General features: G+C 47.7%; 1 protein-coding gene across 2 annotated transcripts in view; it reads right to left on the bottom strand.

Moving 5' to 3' along the window:
• Nucleotides 1–12,665, bottom strand: part of LOC144116146 (endoplasmic reticulum transmembrane helix translocase) — a 191,704-nt gene that overhangs the window by 155,884 nt on the left and 23,155 nt on the right. For both annotated transcript variants that reach the window (XM_077650849.1, XM_077650850.1), the window contains exons 5-6: nucleotides 10,550–10,619; nucleotides 6,211–6,317 (exon numbers count right to left, since the gene is read on the bottom strand). In XM_077650849.1, the coding sequence (XP_077506975.1) occupies nucleotides 6,211–6,317; nucleotides 10,550–10,619 (177 nt within the window). The remainder of the gene's footprint in view (nucleotides 1–6,210; nucleotides 6,318–10,549; nucleotides 10,620–12,665) is intronic.

The raw sequence follows: 12,665 nt of genomic DNA, 5'->3' as shown, positions 1-12,665 counted from the left end.
CAGCTCGTGAGCAACCTGAAACATGCTCCAAGGATACAAACAAGAAGTGTGTGCCAGCTGCTTTCCACAACCGCTCGGTGCACGAAAACTCACTGGTCAGCTCGTGAGCAACCTGAAACATGCTCCAAGGAAACAAACAAGAAGTGTGTGCCAGCTGCTTTCCACAACCGCTCGGTGCACGAAAACTCACTGGTCAGCTCGTGAGCAACCTGAAACATGCTCCAAGGAAACAAACAAGAAGTGTGTGCCAGCTGCTTTCCACAACCGCTCGGTGCACGAAAACTCACTGGTCAGCTCGTGAGCAACCTGAAACATGCTCCAGGGAAATTGAAACAAGAAGTGTGTGCCAGCTACTTTCAAGAACGGCTGGGTGCACGAAAACTCATTGGTCAGCGCGTGAGCAACCTGAAACATGCTCCAGGGAAACTGAAACAAGAAGTGTGTGCAAGCAGCTTTCACCAACTGCTGGGTGCACAAAAACCCATTGGTCAGCGCGTGAGCAACCTGAAACATGCTCCAGCGAAACTGAAACAAGAAGTGTGTGCCAGCTGCTTTCGTCAACTGCTGGGTGCACGAAAACTCATTGGTCAGAGCGTGAGCAACCTGAAACAAGAAGTGTGTGCCAGCTGCTCCCCAACGGCTCGGTGCACGAAAACTCATTGGTCAGCACGTGAGCAACCTGAAACATGCTCCAGGGAAACTTGAACAAGAAGTGTGTGCCAGCTGCTTTCCCCAACTGCTGGGTGCACGAAAACTCACTGGTCAACGCGTAAGCAACCTGAAACATGCTCCAGGGAAACAGAAACAAGAAGTGTGTGCTAGCTGCTTTCCCCAACTGCTGGGCGCATAAAAACCCATTGGTCAGCGCGTGAGCAACCTGAAACATGCTCCAGAGAAACTGAAACAAGACGTGTGTGCCAGCTGCTTTCGTCAACTGCTGGGTGCACGAAAACTCACTGGTCAGCTCGTGAGCAACCTGAAACATGCTCCAGAGAAACTGAAACAAGAAGTGTGTGCCAGCTGCTTTCGCCAACTGCTGTGTGCACGAAAACTCATTGGTCAACGCGTGAGCAACCTGAAACTCGCTCCAGTGGATCCGAAACAAGAGGTGTGTGTGCCAGTTGCTTTCACCAACGGCTGGGTGCGCAAAAATCCATTGGGAGGCGCATGAGCAATCTGAAACTCGGTCCAGTGGAACCGAAACAAGAGGTGTGTGCCAGTTGCTTTCACTAACGGCTGGGTGCACGAAAACCCATTGGGCAGCGCATGAGCAGTCTGAAACTTGGTCCAGTGAAACCGAAACAAGAGGTGAGTGCCAGTTGCTTTCGCCAACTGCTGAGAGCACGAAAACACATTGGGCGGCTCATGAGTAGTCTGAAACTTGGTCCAGTGAAACCGAAACAAGAGGTGTGTGCCATTTGCTTTCACGAACGGCTGGGTGCACGAAAACCCATTGGGCGGCACATGAGCAATCTGAAACTCGGTCCTGAGAAACCAAAACAAGAGGTGTGTGCCAGTTACTTTCACTAACGGCTGGGTAAACGAAAGCCCATTGGACGGCGCATGAGCAACCTGAAACTCGGTCCAGTGAAACCGAAACAAGAGGTGTGTGCCAGTTGCTTTCACCAACGGCTGGGTGCACGAAAACCCATTGGGCGGCACATGAGCAATCTGAAACTCGGTCCTGAGAAACCAAAACAAGAGGTGTGTGCCAGTTACTTTCACTAACGGCTGGGTAAACGAAAGCCCATTGGACGGCGCATGAGCAACCTGAAACTCGGTCCAGTGGAACCGAAACAAGAGGTGTGTGCCAGTTGCTTTCACTAACGGCTGGGTGCACGAAAACCCATTGGGCAGCGCATGAGCAGTCTGAAACTTGGTCCAGTGAAACCGAAACAAGAGGTGAGTGCCAGTTGCTTTCGCCAACTGCTGAGAGCACGAAAACACATTGGGCGGCTCATGAGTAGTCTGAAACTTGGTCCAGTGAAACCGAAACAAGAGGTGTGTGCCATTTGCTTTCACGAACGGCTGGGTGCACGAAAACCCATTGGGCGGCACATGAGCAATCTGAAACTCGGTCCTGAGAAACCAAAACAAGAGGTGTGTGCCAGTTACTTTCACTAACGGCTGGGTGCACGAAAGCCCATTGGACGGCGCATGAGCAACCTGAAACTCGGTCCAGTGAAACCGAAACAAGAGGTGTGTGCCAGTTGCTTTCGCCAACGGCTGGGAGCACGAAAACCCATTGGGCGGCGCATGAGCAATCTGAAACTCGCTCCAGTAAATCCGAAACAAGAGGTGTGTGCCAGTTGCTTTCACCAACGGCTGGGTGCACGAAAACTCATTGGTGAGCGCGTCAGCAACCTGAAACATGCTCCAGGAAAACTGAAACAAGAAGTGTGTGCCAGCTGCTTTCCCGATCCGTTCGGTGCACGAAAACTCATTGGGCAGCGCGTGAGAAATCTGAAACATGCTCCAGTGAAGCAGAAACAAGAGGTGTGTGCCAGTTGCTTTCGCCAACGGCTGGGTGCACGAAAACTCATTGGGCAGCGCGTGAGAAATCTGAAACATGCTCCAGTGAAACAGAAACAAGAGGTGTGTGCCAGTTGCTTTCGCCAATGGCTGGGAGCACGAAAACCCATTGGGCGGCGCATGAGCAATCTGAAACTCGGTCCAGTGAAACCGAAACAAGAGGTGTGTGCCAGTTGCTTTCACCAACGGCTGGGTGCACGAAAACTCATTGGGCAGCGCGTCAGCAACCTGAAACATGCTCCAGGAAAACTGAAACAAGAAGTGTGTGCCAGCTGCTTTCCCGATCCGTTCGGTGCACGAAAACTCATTGGGCAGAGCGTCAGCAACCTGAAACATGCTCCAGGAAAACTGAAACAAGAAGTGTGTGCCAGCTGCTTTCCAGATCTGTTCGGTGCACGAAAACTCATTGGGCAGCGCGTGAGAAATCTGAAACATGCTCCAGTGAAACAAACAAGAGGTGTGTGCCAGTTGCCTTCGCCAACGGCTGGGTGCAGGAAAACTCATTGGTCAGCGCGTCAGCAACCTGAAACATGCTCCAGGAAAACTGAAAGTGTGCCAGCTGCTTTCCCGATTCGTTCGGTGCACGAAAACTCATTGGGCAGCACGTGAGAAATCTGAAACATGCTCCAGTGAAACAGAAACAAGAGGTGTGTGCCAGTTGCCTTCGCCAACGGCAGGGTGCACAAAAACTCATTGGGCAGCGCGTCAGCAACCTGAAACATGCTCCAGGAAAACTGAAACAAGAAATGTGCGCCAGCTGCTTTCCCGATCCGTTCGGTGCACGAAAACTCATTGGGCAGCGCGTGAGAAATCTGAAACATGCATCTCCAGTGAAACAGAAACAAGAGGTGTGTGCCAGTTGCTTCCACCAACAGCTGGGTGCACGAAAACTCATTGGGCAGCGCGTCAGCAACCTGAAACATGCTCCAGGAAAACTGAAACAAGAAGTGTGCGCCAGCTGCTTTCCCGATCCGTTCGGTGCACGAAAACTCATTGGGCAGCGCGTGAGAAATCTGAAACATGCATCTCCAGTGAAACAGAAACAAGAGGTGTGTGCCAGTTGCTTCCACCAACAGCTGGGTGCACGAAAACTCATTGGGCAGCGCGTCAGCAACCTGAAACATGCTCCAGGAAAACTGAAACAAGAAGTGTGTGCCAGCTGCTTTCCCGATCCGTTCGGTGCACGAAAACTCATTGGGCAGCGCGTGAGAAATCTGAAACATGCTCCAGTGAAACAGAAACAAGAGGTGTGTGCCAGTTGCTTTCGCCAACGGCTGGGTGCACGAAAACTCATTGGGCAGCGCGTGAGAAATCTGCAACATGCTCCAGAGGAACCGAAAGAAGAAGTGTGTGCCAGTTGCTTTCGCCAACGGCTGCACGAAAACTTATTGTGTGCCGCATGAGCAATCTGAAACTCGCTCCAGTGAAACCGAAAAGAGATGTGTGTCCCATTTGGTTTCACGAACGGCTGGGTGCACGAAAAACCCATTGGGCAGCGCATGAGCAACCTGAAACTCGGTCCAGTGAATCTGAAACAAGAAGTGTGTGCCAGTTGCTGTCATGAACAGCTGGGTGCACGAAACCTTATTGGGCGGCGCATGAGCAATCTGAAAAACGCTCCAGTGAAACCGAAATAAGAGGTGTGTGCCATTTGCTTTCACGAACGGCTGGGTGGACGAAAACCCATTGGGCGGCACATGAGCAATCTGAAACTCGGTCCAGTGAAACCGAAACAAGAGGTGTGTGCCAGTTGCTTTCGCCAACGGCTGGGAGCACGAAAACCCATTGGGCGACTCATGAGCAGTCTGAAATTCGGTCCAATTAAACCGAAACAAGAGGTGTGTGCCAGTTGCTTTCACCAACGGCTGGGTGCACGAAAACCCATTGGGCAGCGCATGAGCAATCTGAAACTCGGTCCAGTGAAACCGAAACAAGAGGTGTGTGCCAGTTGCTTTCTCCAACTGCTGGGAGCACAAAAACCCATTGGGCGGCTCATGAGCAGTCTGAAACTTGGTCCAGTGAAACCGAAACAAGAAGTGTGTGCCATTTTCTTTCACGAACGGCTGCGTACACGAAAACCCATTGGGCGAAGCATGAGCAATCTGAAACACGCTCCAGTGAATCTGAAAGAAGTGTGTGCCAGTTGCTTTCACCAACGGCTGGGTGCACGAAAACCCATTGGGCAGCGCATGAGCAATCTGAAACTCGGTTCAGTGAAACCGAAACAAGAGGTGTGTGCCAGTTGCTTTCTCCAACTGCTGGGAGCACAAAAACCCATTGGGCGGCTCATGAGCAGTCTGAAACTTGGTCCAGTGAAACCGAAACAAGAAGTGTGTGCCATTTTCTTTCACGAACGGCTGCGTACACGAAAACCCATTGGGCGAAGCATGAGCAATCTGAAACACGCTCCAGTGAATCTGAAAGAAGTGTGTGCCAGTTGCTTTCACCAACGGCTGGGTGCACGAAAACCCATTGGGCAGTGCGTGAGAAATCTGAAACATGCTCCAGTGAAACAGAAATAAGAAGTGTGAGCCAGTTGTTTTACCAACCACTGGGCGCACGAAAGTCCACTGGGCGGTGTGTGAGCAATCCAAATTAGCACTACTGAAACCGAAACAGGAAGTGTTTGCCAGTTGCTCTCACCAACCGCTGGGTGCGTTAGAATCGATTGGGCCACTGGGGTCTATGGAGAGTGTCCTCTCTTATTCATTCTTTCTCTGTGATAGTAGATACAGTAGAATCCCGCTCTTAGATTCCCAGGTGCTGCGCTTTTCCGGCTGCTGCATCATCGTGAGCCAGTCCCATCCTTGCTCCCATAGAAACCCATGCAGTACAGATTGTGCTGTTATGTCACAACTGTGGCAGCGTTCCTGCACGCTAATTTGCGAATGTGACAGCTGCCACAGTGTTCGGCCACTACCCATGCCCACAACGCCGAGTACACTTACAAGCACCATAAATCTTGTGGCTGCTGCTTTAGTTCCATCACCCGTATCACATAACTGGAAAAGTCTGAAGGCAAGAAAATGAAACTATGCCTCAGCAAATGCAACACGCATAGTGCTGCACGAGATACAGCTGTGTGGGTTGGCTCTGTGAAATGTTTGTCATCCACATTTTCGTTGTCGCCTGTGACTTAAAACAAAGATTGTAGGTTCCAGCATACATAGATTGTGGAGGATTAAAGCGGCTGTTGCAAAAACAGAGCAGAACTACACATGCTCAAAATTCACCCACTTCAAGTGGGCTTTCTGCTGCTGCCTCCTTTCCCCGAACAACTGCTCAGGCAGAGGAAGAGCGCCCATTACGAGGCGTCTAGCACATTCTGTGCACGCGAATGACTGCGAGAGCCATAAAGCCTTGGAAATTCCGGAGAAGCATGCTGCCCTCACTAGAAGTAAAAAAAAAAGACTACGATATACAATTTTTTCTCGGCGGCTTCCCGGCTGCTACATTTCCCTGCTGGTACATTAACAGCAGAGTTCTGCTGTACCAAGAGGTGAAAGAACAACGCAAGTGTGAAGCTGGGAAGGGAATCTTGACAGGAGAAAGAGCAATGACATAAGGCACAGCAACAGCGGCAAGCATGCAGGAAGGTTAAGACTGCAGGAGTTGGCAGTGCACATGTGGCAGCATGCGGACCAACTGCTTCCTCAGGCCCCCTAGAACGGTGCTCACCTTCATCTGCGGCACTGATTCACCAGTCAGCATGGACTCGTCCACAATGCACGGGCCACGCAGCAGCAGCATGTCACATGGAACCAAGTTCTCATTCTGGGACCGGCCTGTGCCACAGAAAGAAACATGCCAGCAAGCAGGTGTGCTTAATTGTTCTCCCCTGTGCTACAAAAGAGCTGAGCACGCTGGGCCTGGCACAAGAGAAATTATCAACCAGTTTCCCTGCTCACACCACCACAAGCATTTTGATTTAGCCTATCCCTTCTGTACTATCTTTTTGACTTGAATGTGGCCATGCAAGACGAAACAAATGCTCAAAAGAATATTGACTGTACCGATGAAAGGCTATTAACCATAACCAATGTCAAATGATTTTTAAAGGGACATTTATTAGGCATGGCATAAGGTAACTGCCACTTGCAGCACAAATTTTTTTGGACCAAAGGAAAAATGAAACCCAGAGTGCCAAATCTAAGAAAACTATTCTTAACTAAGAATGGTCTCTTGCCCCATATGTTTTCACATTCTAAGTTGGTAAAAAACAGAACAGAACAGAAGCCCCACTAATGCTTTGCAAAAAGCTGTCTCTACATCCTGGATAGCAGTAATGAAGAACAGGTTGGTCACCTAAGGTCGGCCAGATTCCCTGACCAGGTCCTGGTGTCAACTGTGTTTCGAGAAAGCTAAAGCTATGGAATGTTCCACAACAGAAGGGTGGGGCTGGCAAAAGGAAGAAACAAAACAGTACCATGCATTCACCAAGTCTCACACAACATCAAAAAAGTTGCCATGAAGCACGGCGCAGATGTCATATTTTCGGCACTATGTACCCTTTCCTCACTGTTTGCCCACACTACTGGTAAGAGAACAAATAGGGTTTGCAACACAAATCATGCACAAATTTCCCTGCTGTGCAATGAGGAAAATTTACTCTTTTTCCTCTGATTTACAGTTTAGTTTGGTTTATGGGGGTTCAACGTCCCAAAGCGACTCAGGCTATGAGGGACGCTGTAGTGGAGGGCTCTAGAAATTTCCACCAGCTGGGGCTCTTTAACGCGCACCGACATCGCACAGTACGCGGACAGCAACACAAGATATATCAATGATCAGCTATTAAGGCATCATTGTGTTCCACTGAGGTGAGATGGAAAAGCACATTTGTCTGGCCACGGCAGAGGGTGCGCAGGTTGCACCCAGGGAAATCTTGAAAGCCACTGAGATTAAGAAGCCTGTTGGCTGCTGCATTACTGAAGACTCAGTAGCAGTCCAATTTCCGCAAAAGAATTTCAGTTCCTGGAAGGCAATCTCCACTCACATATGTAATGATACTATTCTGTAGTGGTGGTGCAATGGCTTTGTGCCTTTTGTGTTTTACAGTAACCCATGTGTGCAGGTGTATCCTTCTCTATGGAGCATTTTTTAAAATGAATAAAATAGTTGTGTTCGATCACCATACCTGTGTTGTCTTCTTTCAATGTATACGTTCCTTTACGTGTTTTTTTTTTCTCATCAATTGGCCCAGCCAACCAAACATTTTCAATTCAGTAAGCCTAATCTGGATTCTAATAAATGAAGATTATTTCAGTTTGCTTTCTGCATAAGAGTAATCAGTTGTTTTTTTTACTTCCAAAAAATACAATTCCCTTCCTGGCAACAAAGCTTGCACCCAGCAGTTGGTGAAAGCATCTGACACACACCTCTCGTTTCGGATTCACTGGAGCGAGTGTCGGATTGCTCATGCGCCGCCCAATAAGGTTTCGTGCACCCAGCTGTTCGTGAAAGCAAATGGCACACACCTCTTGTTTCGGTTTCACTGGAGCGTGTTTCAGATTGCTCATGCGCCGCCCAATGGGTTTTGGCTGTTTGTGCAGATTGTGAAATGGCTTCTGCAAGACCCTTTCAAAATGTTCTGTACCACTTAAGCCTTAAGTCACAACTATGACTCAATTTCATGGTGATACCATTGGAAACATCGTAGATTATCCTGATAATTGCATTTAGGGGCATGAAGTTTCATTTCCCATGTGTTGCACCGAGGCGAAATGCATTTAAGTTGTTCTGCAGTGCAATGGAATTGGTAGTACTTGATATCTCCCAGTAAGCTACGTAGCTGTTGTCAAATAGTTTTGGTGGTGAGCTGGTTGTGTTTGTGAAATGTCACTGAGTAAGAATAAGGGCCAAAGTACTTGCTTGCCCTGTGGCACGCCGGAAACTTTGTTGCCAGGAGGGGAATTGTATTTTTTGGAAGTAAAAAAAAAAAACTGATTTCAGTTTGCTTTCTGCATAAGAGTAATCAGTAATCAGTAATCAAAAAACTGATTACTCTTATGCAGAAAGCAAACTGAAATCAGTTTTTTTTTTACTTCCAAAAAACACAATTCCCCTCCTGGTAACAAAGTTTCCGGCATGCCACAGGGCAAGTACTTTGGCCCCTATCATAGAAGCTGAGCTACAGGGTTTTGAAGTTGCCACTGCACAAACGGAAAGAAAAAATGTACAGCATAGACCGCTTATAACGCGGGAGTTGGGAAAATCTGCATTATAAGCGCACTGTACTGTAACCAAAACGTAGTTTTTCCATGCATTCGCGTTTTCAGAATGGCCAGCCTACCTTTCAAAGTGCTCCTGACAACGCATCAGATGCACAACACTGCAATCACTGGCAACAAAGCAGTTTATCTGATCTTTTTGTCGAAGTGTCACAGTGAATGAAAGAACGACGTCATTTCAGTCTGGCACTGCAACTGAACTGCGTTGCTAATGACTTCATCCTCAAAATCAGTGAAGCAATTGAGAGCTTGCTTGCTGAGGTTTCTCAGCGCAGTTTCTTGCAACAGTCAAGCGGGTCTTTGCATGAAACTTCTGCTGCACTTTCACTCACTTCGTTGGGCTCATCCTCGAATAGAGGCTCATCCCGACGACGCACTACTGCCACAATGTCCTCATCTGATGCGGCTACTTCACACGCAACGCCATCGTGGTCAGCGACGACGACGAGCTTATTGCGTGCCGGTCATTGAATCGCTGATTATAACCATTCAATGAGTTGAAACCATCATGCCCCAAAATGTTTTCAAGGGCCTTGGCTTGCAATATCAAGCCACTCACAGGAACGCTCTGGGCCCGGACATCACGAAACCGTTCAAAGCGACGACATCATTTTACTCTGACGCACGAATCCGCTTCCTTGCAAGCGACGCAGAGTCTTCCTGCAACTGTTGTCGCAACTTGTCGCTGTTCTTCCAAATGGCGGACACAGTAATGTCAGAGACACCGTACTTGCCACCGTAGCCTTTTTCAAACCGCTCTTGACATCCCTCATAATGTTCTGCTTGGTTTCGACAGCTTGCCATTTCCTGGCTTTCAGAGGAGCTGACGCCATCGGAACTGAAGACAGCAGAGGCTGATATAGTTGCTTACATTATCAACTTTTCGATACACGCGACGACACATATCTCGCTCATGGGCTCAGGCGTCACAAGCTGCCGCACGCGTGTCTGGTACGAGCAGTGCTTGCAGCGTCATGCCGTGCGCTCGCCGCCGCTGCCGCCGCTTCAGGGCTCCAGCATGCTCGCCTGGCTGTGCCATCACGTGCTTTCAAGTTTTGTCCAATCAGTGCGCCCAACAGAAGTGCATCGGAGAGAAAGCGGAAAAATGCCTTCTTTGTGACTTCTATTTATTTTTCTATCCTCTCCTTCTTTCTGCCTCGCCTTGAACCACGCTGACAACGCTCCCCGCCTCGCCTGTTGGCCCCTTCTTGTGCAATCTCGGAAGCACACTCCTCACGCCTTTCGGTACCCACGGGCCCGCGCCAATGCGCCGCCAGGCTTCCGAGAGCCCGCACTATATGCGGTTTTTGGTTACGCGCTGCCACGTGGTAAGCGGTATGCCAATACATTGAACTCTATGGGAGGCGAAGCGGTTGCCACAAAAAGCCGCATACAATGCGGTCCCGCATTATAAGCGGTTACGGTATAAATGGTCTGACCTGTATTCGTGATGATTTCAAAATTCTATAAATCGCCTTCTACAGCAGGCAGGAAAATTTAACCCTTATTACATAGCTTGATGTCAACAGAAACCAATGGCATGCAATCTAGCAAGTTCCCTGCAGCAGAATTTCTTCCGAACTCTCGGCAAAAAGTTACATAACATATTGCATAAGTGCACAAGGACTTGTTGGACATAAAATTAAATTACATATTTGTAATCAGCAAGCAAAAATACATGTTCTCTGAAGATTTCATAATTGTGACTTCATTAATAAAAATTCATTTCTAAGACCCTCTTCCCCCTTAAGAAGAAGACAAACACAGTTATCCAAAAACAGCAAGCTCACCTATTGACACAATGTCTCCAGGAATGAGGTCACAACTGAGAATGGGGCGCCATTTTCGGTTCCTGTAGACCTGAAGGGACAACAGTACATTGTCAGAAGTTGCTTGCACAGTCACAGCTGCAAACTCCAAAGCTATTTTTGAACTTTAAATGTGAGGTCGACTGAAACAACTTGCACCGCCATGTCCACAAATTAAGTTGCAAAATATTTCATGTTTTTGATGTCCATTCCCACTATGACACACTATAGAAAAAATAATGTGCAAAGGCTCAAGTTACTATCACTGCAATGGAGGCAACGCTGTAATGAAAAAAAGAGAGCACAAACCACCCCAATAGCTGGCATTCCCCTCCCCAGAAATCACCAGTATATATCAGCATGGGACAATGCTTAAAACACTCACCTCTCATGTCTTCAATTCCTACAGAAGCAGGCGTTATGCCTCATCACTTCCAGACACTTAACATCACACATCTCCTACAGCTACTGCAGTCTCCATATTTTTTCACAATTGAGACTCACCAAAAATTGGGCACCTTTCTTTTGCAGGCTCTTTGCAGAGATGTGCTAATTAATAGTACTGATGTTAGTTAGTTGGTTCATGCAAATAACACAAGGTTTTCAGAATGAAATAACCGCTACCGAATATTGCCGTGTATACTACGGTATTTGTTCTGATTCTTACAAGCACCTTTTATCCGGAAAAAATTGCCTAAAATTGACATGCGCATTAGAATTGAGTACGAAAATGAAACTATGCCAGCAACACCCTATTGTCACTGGCATCACAAAATGGCAGGTTGGATTTCTTGGGCACCGATGTTATCAGTGTTGTCTACATAGCCTACCTCAGTAGTAGATACCAATAAACCTCACAAGCATCTGAAATGTCGTATCAGCAAGGCGCCAACCTACAGCGCAATTTGTCTTGCCTCGTTTTCTTTTGTCTCCATTTTTTGCGCTGTTGAAATATGGAATCAAATCAATTTGCCCAACTTTTGTCTGCCAACCTGGGCTTGAGCCAACATAGAGACATCGGTTTCGAAGACGCGGCGAGTTCACTACGACGTCGGGTTGAAAAAAAAAGCGACCTTGCGTGTGTGTGCAGGCTTTCTAAGCACACACTGGTGCAGCCGGGCAGCCCCATGCTGAGTATGCAACTGTCACCGACGCTCCCATTCAGGACACACAGTGTCTTGACCCTTTTCTAGAAAAACTTGCAGCCCTGGCTCCACATGCAAAAACATATAGCACATGAAGTAGTCAGGTTGTGAAGATTCCCTACACCCATACTACCTATGGCCGCCAAATGTTGCAGCACTTACTGCCACAAGCTCTCAATTCCTCCGCTAACACGTCAAACTAATCTATAAAACAATCTGCGCATCGTTAGTGAAGTTATGGTCAACATATGCAATTTTGTGCCTCCCAGTTTTTAGCCTTGTCACCTAATGTATGTGATTTTTTATTGATGTTGTCGCTCTCCTTGTAAGGCTTTTCTTTACTTTGCTCCTTTTTGTCCCCTGCCATTTCGCTTTGCAAACGAGGTGCTCGCCTTTGTCAAGCCATTACAGGCTTTTTGCTAGCACCCTGCAGCATCTCGAGTGTTGCAATTTCACTGTCGATGCTGAAATAGTTATTTCATTGCATTTGATTTGGCACTCTGCCCAGTTTGCCGAGCGCACCATCACCAACACCAAAGCTACCGTGGAAAGATAAACATGCCATGATATTATCGGAGCGCAGCATCTTGGGGCACTGCCAAGGCATCCACTACAGACACCGAAAAGGGAGCGAAGGAATGAGCAAACAAAAGCCAACGCTTTAAAATAAGGTGATCTTGTGTATCAAATCATGAAAATCTGGTGTGCATTACAACCAAAGTCATTGTAATTAATTTTTTTCCAACCTTGAAAAGTGGGTGTGCGCTACAATCGAGGGTGCATTACAATCGAGTAAATACAGTGAGTCGACTCTGATATAAGTATGTATTAAGATATAGGTATGTATTAAGAAAAGCCAGCAGCAACTACAGCGGGCAAGTCTTGTACTTAAGAATATCAATCAGGAATCCATTTCCACTCAGCCCCCACCCAAACATGTCATATATGATTTA

Source organism: Amblyomma americanum, chromosome 1 (assembly GCF_052857255.1).
Source record: "Amblyomma americanum isolate KBUSLIRL-KWMA chromosome 1, ASM5285725v1, whole genome shotgun sequence".
Lineage (NCBI taxonomy): Eukaryota > Metazoa > Arthropoda > Arachnida > Ixodida > Ixodidae > Amblyomma > Amblyomma americanum.
This window is presented reverse-complemented; position numbering and strand designations above follow the sequence as displayed.